We start from the raw sequence: 8,592 nt of genomic DNA, 5'->3' as shown, positions 1-8,592 counted from the left end.
AAGTGTCCTCTGCTGTCTTATTATGCTTCCTGTATGCATGTGTCTGGGTGTGAAAAGAATGATAAGGCTCTCTTCCATTCGCTGTATTGCTTTCTGTCTCCAGTAATTTTCTAGCAGTGCAAACTGGTGCACTGTGAGGTCTAAAGTATGCACACAGCACGGGAAAACTCACTGCTGAGCAGAGGACTGGTGGGGTAGGTTTGATCAGTTAAGGTCTTCACTCCCACTACAGGGCTTAACTAGGATGGAAGAACCAACACTATGTACAGTAGAATTTCTCAATTCCATTAACGGAAAGCAAAACAGAATACTAAAATTAAGATGCAGCATGATTTTTTTTTAATGGGTGACAGAGGAAGGAAGTTTACAAAAGCAAAACATGATCATACAGAAAAGGAGGAATCTGCAATTTTTACAAATGAGGTTTCTTGTTTCAGGAAGCTTCATGTAAAGTACAGTGTTCTTTTCTTCTTTTGTAGCTGTAAGTTTGATGATACAGTCCAGTTTTCATCCATTAACATAACTCTTGATTGACGTCAGGCAGTGTTAAATGGGAGAAATCACAGTATACAACTTCTGTTATGCTTCTTGTATAGCATTATTAGGTTGAACGTAGAAGAAGTATTAATGCATTTGAAAATTTGGACCATGAGAAGAATAGAAGAACACATTTATAGCCAAGAAAGGAGAAGTACATGAGCAGGTACAAGCAAAATACAATGTACAGTGTTAGCAAGAATCAACCTGATTGTGTCAACATCTTAGAACTCCATCTTACTCTTGAGTTTGGATCTTGCATTCAGTATCCTGACTGCTCTTGGTGCAAGTATACTCCTGCTGGGTTTGGCAGGGCTCATACCTTCTAGAGCGATAACCACTAAATCTCTGAGAATAAGAAGGGTATGAGAACTTGCTTCCCTGTGATCCCCCATAAGCAAAAGAGCCTCTGTAGCCATAAGATCCCCCACAGCCAAGTGAGCTCCCAATGGCAGCCGGTGCTGAGGATCCCACTACACTTTCCTGAGGGCAGGAGCTGAGAATTGGGCCAGGAAAAGTGATGACAACAGGGGGTGGGTAGATCACTGCCCTGGAGTCACCGCATGATGTGACACAGGGCTCGTTGCAGGCAGTGGCGATGGGCTGTGGGCAGGCCACCTCGCATGGTGTGGAGCACTGGTAGCTGCAGAGCTGTCTGTAGGACATCGTTCTGTAGCAGAAGTGGAGCTGCAGCAGAAAGACGGAAGATTGTAAAGCAATTCAGTGTTTGGTCAGAGATTTATGTTCAGGCACTCCAGCATATTTCACGAGAAAGATACCCACTTGAGTAGCTTTCTGAACAGAGATGATGTGACTTCATAGTTCCTGGCTCTCTTCCACCTTTTAGTCACACTGTTTGAGTTATATTTATCTTCTGTCCTTGCCAAACTCAACATTTCCTAACCTTCCTATGGACATCAACCAAACTACATTTTTGACATGTCTACACATAATGTGCCAGAACGTATCCCAAAGAGCTACATCATAAGCTTGCTTCAGTTGCAGTTCATTTCTATACTAGCTTTAGGAACTAAAAATCAAGAATCCTTGAAGCACTTAGCAAAGAGTGCAGAAGCTGGACCCTCGAGAAGCTGGATAATGTCAGCCCCAATCTCTTTGCAAGATCAGTGAGTTGCTTGTACTGAGAGGCTGCCCACGGCTGTCATAGCAGACACTTATGTTGGGTTCAATTAGAGTTATCATTAAAAGAGCATAGCAAAAAGGTATAAAGAATTAAAAACTTACTCAAGTCCCAGAGGAGAAGTCAGGAGAAGCTGTTGGGAGAGATGTGAGCAGCACATGCTTTTATACTGCTGCTCGGATAGCCTGGAGGAGCTGAGACACCCTTTGCACCTGATGTTTGATTAGATTCAAAACAGAAGCGATTACACGTAAGGTCTCACAGCATATAATCATTTTGCTCATTGTTTGCAGTTATTAGGCAATTCCCAGGTTTCCTTTACACCTTACTACATCATCCCTCTAAATTTTTTGATCACGTTCAGATTTATCAGATTTCAGCTTCTGTGAAACAATCCTCAGGCTTTATCCTTCTGCAGTAATGAGAGGTAGTTTAGTTAAGTTAAAACCATCTGATTGACAAGTGTATTATTTTTCTATCTTTTGTACTTTAAAGTCCACTTAGAGATGGGGTACAGGCTGTAAATGTTAACCTTGAAGCTCTAGGGTGCAAGTCTACTTATTTTTCCTGCTTCACTTCCCCCACTTAACTCCTCAGTCAGGGTCTGATGCTCTGGCACTGACCAGCCAGCAAATCTAAGCAATTCACTGTACAGCAGAAAATGAGCTTTTAGTTAATGCATAGTAGAAATGCTGCTGACTTTAAATTGCATTCCAGGACTGTATATATTTCTTGTACAGATCTTGTCACCCCAGCAGCCAGAGAAAAGGGTAATTTATGGTCCAAAGAGAGGCATCACTCAGACTCTGCTAAGAGCTGCTCTTTATTCTCCTCCTTAATTTTTTTTTTTTTCCGCATCTTTGTTTTACAGTTAGCTCTATGTGTACTCTGGGGCAAATGTATTTCCAGACTTAGGTGCAAGACCCTCATCTGCTCCAATTGAGTGTGACCCCACTGAATTTTGCTAGTCTCAGTTTATATTATGCTCTCTGTAAAGATTTCAACAATGTTTCCCTGAAACACTCCAACTTGGTAACTTTGTATATCTTCTAGACTCAATATTAATATTTTCAGAACTGTATTTTTGGCCACAGGCAGCCTTGTTCTCAGAAGTCAGTGGCACAGGAAGGAATTAGCATTTGTGCAAGATATCTCAAATTGAGTCAGAAAAATCAATGCTCATTCTAGATGTCTTTAAGAAGCTTCTCGGTGGTCCTGAGAAATGAATAAATGTTTTAGCCCTCAACTTTCCCGGTAACTCATACAGGACAGGAGACATATATGGAGAGGGGAAACTCCATCTTTTTTTGTTTATTAGCATTGCCCTCTAACAGGATTCTTGAGGACAAGACTCCAAGTAGCAGTGACCTGATGATCATCAGGGCTCAACTCCTTGATCAACACATCAATCAGTCATTTTGACAATGGTCAGTTATCTGGGGGGACACAAAGGATTCAGCTCAGACTCTCAGCAAGTAATGAATTACAGCAATAAATTCCACTGGACATTTTTGTGGCATCACGGACCATGAATCCAGGTGCCTAATACTAGTTAAGATGTAAAAGTTAAAAAAACAAAACAAAACAAAAAAAAAAAAAACTCACAAAAAAGAAGTTTGATTTACTCCCATCCAGACCCAACAAAGGGAGGGGATTGATACCAGGAAGGACCTGGTCATTGAAGTTTTGAAAGGAAATGAACCATGAGATGTGGCATTGTGTAACAACATGATGAAGCAGGGAATGCTGTAGTCATTAGGATAAGTCAGAAAATTTTTTGCATTACCCAGATGAGCTGAATATGCAAACAAATATCAGTTGTTAAAGAAGCAGGTCCTCATGAGCAAGGTTGTTTTGTATACACAGAGTTTAAGAAAGTGAGAAATAGTGCTCAACTGTCAAAATTTTTCTGGACAATCCTCCTGTTATTTGATCCCAGCTAATTTGGCTAAGATTAAATTTATTCAATAGTTTCCCAAGTATTGAAATGTAGATAGAAGAGTGGCTTTAATTGCTAACTGTATATGCTGCTAAAACCATGATTCTTTTAAGAGTTTGACATGAATCTGTCTCCAGGGAAGCCTTTTCTACCTCTTCAACTTGAAACAGTCTGTCAAAACTTGTTTATAAATTTAGGCAGACAATTCTATGACAGCAGAAGATTGCTTAGGGTACCCCATTCCTCTTATTTTCATGTGGGTTAATCTTTATGCATAATCTTTGAATAGTTTCATAATTCCCAAATCTGAAAGTATTTTGCTAGAAGTGACCTTAGATTTGAATGTTCAGCTTTTGTATAAAGCTGTGAGTATCCTCAGCAGGCTTTACCAGTCAACTGACAACTCACGCCAGCCCTGAATTTTCTACATGTGTAAAGAAGGAAAGGTTTCTGTATGGCCATTTTGAAGTGTAGTATCACCACACTTTTTGTTTAACTTTTTACTTAAAATCCATATTCTGGTAAGAGGAATCAGAGGCAGTTCAGGGGTGTCAGGTGGGCATAGGCAGTTTGTAAAGATTTAGGGTCTTTCTGGGCTAAAAATAAAATGTCAGAGACATCAGAGATGAGATGTCTGACCCCTGCCATAGACCTGTTACAGCTCCACTTGCAGATCTTTAGCTGACACTGAGAGATGAACAAGGAAAATGGTATAAAAATGCGCACCTAAGCACTATTTCTCCAGAGGTTTCATGGAAAGATGGCTAAGGATTACACAGCAGGAAATATGATTTAAGTCTTCAAAGTGTGAACCAGAGTGGTTCAGCTGCACTGAGTCAATCTAAGCGAGGAACCCGTAGCCACAGTCCTACCCCTGCCCTCTACTGAGCTGTGGTTTTCTAGACTGGGAGGAGAGAAAGAGACATCCCTGCACAAATATCCCATGTTATCTGTTTATTTTTCTTAATCCCAGTGTGTTTTCCCTTTCACTGATTTCATCAAAATATTTGCAGGAAATTCGGGGTAGAAAAATAAACAACGAAGAACAAAACAAAAATATAGTTAGTATGAGGCAGGAAAGTGATGGAGGCTCAGACTGCTGGGATTTTGAATGGTCTGCTTTGCTCTTTTCTTACTTTTGGCTTCCTCCTGAGAGGATTTCTTGCTCTCAAGTGATCCTTGTGGACTTAATGGTGATAGATCATCTCCCATGAGGGAGGCCTGGTGCATACAATGCTTGGCTGCATCAGTAGCTTCTTCCTTGCCCTTTGTGACCCTACTGTAAAATTATACGACACACTATTTTTCCTTTCACGTTTATTTTATTTCTTCCAGATGGAGACAGGTTTTGTGCCTTTCCTCTGACCTGGGAGGGCAGGACCTGCTGCTGAAAGTAAAACCCACCCCAATTCTAACTGTAATGATGGCAGGAATAGGCACACCTGTATTTTCCTTCCCAGCTCTTCCTCTGAATCAGAAACTGATGTGAAGACAAACACTTTGCCCTGATGTCTCAATTGCCTTTCCTGTAACAACCACTTAGATCGCAGGGGTGTTGTGAAAATGCTGTCTTTTAAAGGGAGAGCTGCATTCCTAACCACGTAGTCTTGGGCCGGGGGAAGCCACACCTGCACCCGCCCCGCGGCTGGCTTTGTGCAGGGCGAGGTCCCAGCCCAGCCATGCTCAGAGAACTTCCCAGGGGGATTTGCTAAGTGGCTGGTGTCCAAAAGACAGACAGATGTGCATCCCACTTGCCTGTGGTTTGCTACCCATCATAAAGGCACGTATGCCCCAGGATAGCACCCTGGGTGTGTTTGGACCTGTGTACTCCAGGACGTTTAGGAGGTGGGCAAACAGCACCCATGGGAAAAGGTGTAGAGGGAACAATAGGTCTGACAAAACTCAGTCTGAGACATTTGAGAAAATGCTGGAATTCTTCTGCTGTATCCATGATCGGTGCAGTGTGCTATGTGGCATTTCTGTCTTGGGTCCCCAAGGCCATATTGTGTGTTGATCCCTTAAAACAATGCTGCAGCCCGCTGCAGCTTGCAATTCTGTCTTGGCTGATAAGTACGGCAGCAATGTGCTTAGTTAAGCCCAGCTATGCCAGGAGTTCATGCACTTCAGCACATGGAAAACTTAGCATTTGAAGGACTACACAAAGACAAACCAACACAGATCCTGACTGTCATTCTGAGAGAGAAAGAAGTTAGGCTTAGCATCTCAGGATGGTTTTATTTCTCTGTTCAGGGGAAATTCCTCTGAGCTGGTTGTGGCAAGGAGTGAATAGAGATCCTTTTGCTGTACACTGAATCCTGAAGTATGCCCATACCTTACAGCCTCCCCTTGTCCCTGTTTTTTTTAGTAGCTGTGCCTGACCCTCATTTCCTTTTCTTTCCCATGTCCTGGGATGTGCTGGGAGAAATGGTATGGTGGCCTGGATGTAATTGTTTCCAGGAGGGTTAAGGAAGAACTCCACAGGCGCTTCACTTGCTTGTGAGGTTGGAGGCTCACTGTGCTCGCAGTGACAGATACATTTATCCCATCAGAATTCAGGAAATAGGGGGCAAAGGTAGTCTTCATCATGCATGTGCCTGCATCAGGTTTTCTTTTGGATCCCGAGGTTATCAAGCACAGCAAAAAACATAGTTACTTGTTCAACATCCGTGGCTATGAAACAATTAGTCTCTGTATCAAGGCTGGGATTTCCTCTCAGTGCCTTAATGCAAGAGACTGGTCATTGAGGATTATTTTAGCATCAGTGGGCTGTAGATTTCTAAACCGTACAAATAAAAGCAGAAAACAGGATATTGTGATGCTGAAAGGATTTTATTGGAACTGGAAAATGGGATTTATCAGACTACAGCAATACTGCAGGGAACAATACAGAGGAATTAAGTTAAATTTACACAAAAGCCACGAAAAAAGGGGTTAAGCACAGATTCAGAATGTTGTGAGCAGAGATCTAATACAAACGGGAAGGATAGTGTCTGGGCTTGCTTCTCAGGATAGATGAATGTGTCCAGCTCCTGAAGACTCTCGCAGCCCCTCTGAAAGCCACGCGCCTCCCCTCACTCACAGGTTGCGAATTTGGTCTTGTTTCTGCTGGGTCTTGTCATAGGGGGAAACCTTGCAGGGCTTAGCAGGGCGGTATGTCCCACAGCTGCGGGAATAGGAGGGGTAGGAGAACCTGCCACCCAGGTAGGCACCGGACCCGAAGGAGCTCTGGGCATCCAGGGAGCTCCCGTAGCCAAAGGAGCTGCCTATCTCCAGGGGGGCTGAGGTGCCCACGAAGCTCTCCTGAGGGCAGGAGCTGAGGATGGGGCCCGGGAAGACGATGGCCACGGGTGGGGGGTAGACCACGGCACGGGAATCCCCGCAGGAGGTGACACAAGGCTGGCTCCAGGCGTTGGCGTACGGCGCGGGGCAGCTCACGTCGCAGGGCGAGTAGCTGCCGTAGCTGCAGACCTGCCTGTAGGAAGACATCTTTGTGGCTGGGATAAACCTGAAAACACACGGGGTGAGGAGAGCACGGGTCAGGGGTGACACTGCAGGGGCATTCGCAAAGGGGAGCTCTCGGTTAGTCAAACCAGTGACAGTGAAAGAATACATTCAGAAGACAAGTGCCACAGGTAAATCTGTTTAGAATTAAAGGTGAGCGAGACAAAATGCATTTTAGACTATTTACTCTATTTCCTATTGTTCTGGTTCACGTCTTGAAATAGTTCTTACCACACTCACTGTCTAAATCTCTTAGAAGTAAATTGAACCGACACATTAACGCAAACCCTCCCCTGCCCCACACAGAACATGACTTACTTGGTCCAACAGCAGAGAAACGAGACTCAAGAGAATTGGTTTGAAGACTCTGGGCTCCAGGTGCTTTTATACAGTTTCTCAGTTTGCCCCGGGGGAAGTGAACCATTCTTGTCCTCATTTGTACTCATTGTCCCTCAAATACACTTTTTTACATGTGTCACTCAATCAAGGTAATTGTTGTGCATATTGTTTCTCCTAACTAAGCAACTCCTCCTCACATGGTTTTACATCTACATCATAGCCCCTAGACTTCTTGCATATCAAATAAGGGGGATGACTTCCATCTTTTTTAGAACTGTTGACTTTATTGGGAACAGAGGGAGATCAATACTTTGGTATGAATTTGCAAATTAATTTTTCAAATTATGTTGCTATTTTATAACTTAACCAATATCTCTATATGATTTGGCCATATATTGGTGTTTGCTTGCTTTTCACAGTGTTATAAATACTAAATCAGAGCTGGAGATTGAGGTCTCAGACCTTTGTCCAAAGCTACAGCAGTCTGCTTGATCCTTCTATTACTATTTCTGTTTTTTTTTTTTTTTGCTTTTTCTCACGACTCATTAGAGAAAGAAAATTTGAGTTTTGGAAGCAGTAATTGTAAATGCTTCTTTTTAAATTCAAAGTCCATCTTCATCATTGGACTGTTAACTACAAATTGCCATCATAGAAAATACTTTTGCGATACCCAGAACTGAGCACTGCAAAACAGGGTACTAGATTGTGCCTTACTTAATGACAGGTCCTAACTTTTACATATAAAACACAGAAATTAATATCCAGCTCTAAGCTAATGTAACTGGGCTTAGAACCAAGGCAGAAGCATTGTTGTGATGATCAGCCTTGATTTAAGGAATACCTTTTACTAATCCTAGAGATTTCATACACCAACCTGCATTGATTACCATATTTGGAAACAGAAGTGCAGAAATAATATGATTAAATCTCAGCAACCTGTGTTGGCCACCATGTCCCTCTCATTATTTTTATGGACTCAGACATGCCAGAAAGTCTGTTATGTTCAAGGGTACTGATTCCACAGTCCTAATTTCCTGTAAATGATCTTTTCTTCTGTGTTGTGTAGACAGGAATTTTTCTTTCCATTATGTCTTGGGGATGTGAATTTAGATTGTCAGTGCCTTGGAAATGGACA

The 8,592-nt window shown here is 42.6% G+C and overlaps 1 protein-coding gene across 1 annotated transcript; it reads right to left on the bottom strand.

The window, feature by feature from the left end:
- Positions 1 to 6,435: 6,435 nt before the first annotated feature.
- On the bottom strand, positions 6,436 to 7,462 carry LOC116964000 (beta-keratin-related protein-like). Its single transcript, XM_033002161.2, has 2 exons — positions 7,437 to 7,462; positions 6,436 to 7,122 (listed from the first exon to the last, which is right to left on the bottom strand). The coding sequence occupies exon 2, from the start codon at positions 7,101 to 7,103 to the stop codon at positions 6,693 to 6,695; it is 411 nt and encodes a 136-aa protein (XP_032858052.1). The 5' UTR covers positions 7,104 to 7,122; positions 7,437 to 7,462; the 3' UTR covers positions 6,436 to 6,692.
- Positions 7,463 to 8,592: the final 1,130 nt, after the last annotated feature.

This window comes from Tyto alba, unplaced genomic scaffold, assembly GCF_018691265.1.
Source record: "Tyto alba isolate M040663 unplaced genomic scaffold, T.alba_DEE_v4.0 Super-Scaffold_8, whole genome shotgun sequence".
In the NCBI taxonomy this organism is placed as follows: domain Eukaryota; kingdom Metazoa; phylum Chordata; class Aves; order Strigiformes; family Tytonidae; genus Tyto; species Tyto alba.
This window is presented reverse-complemented; position numbering and strand designations above follow the sequence as displayed.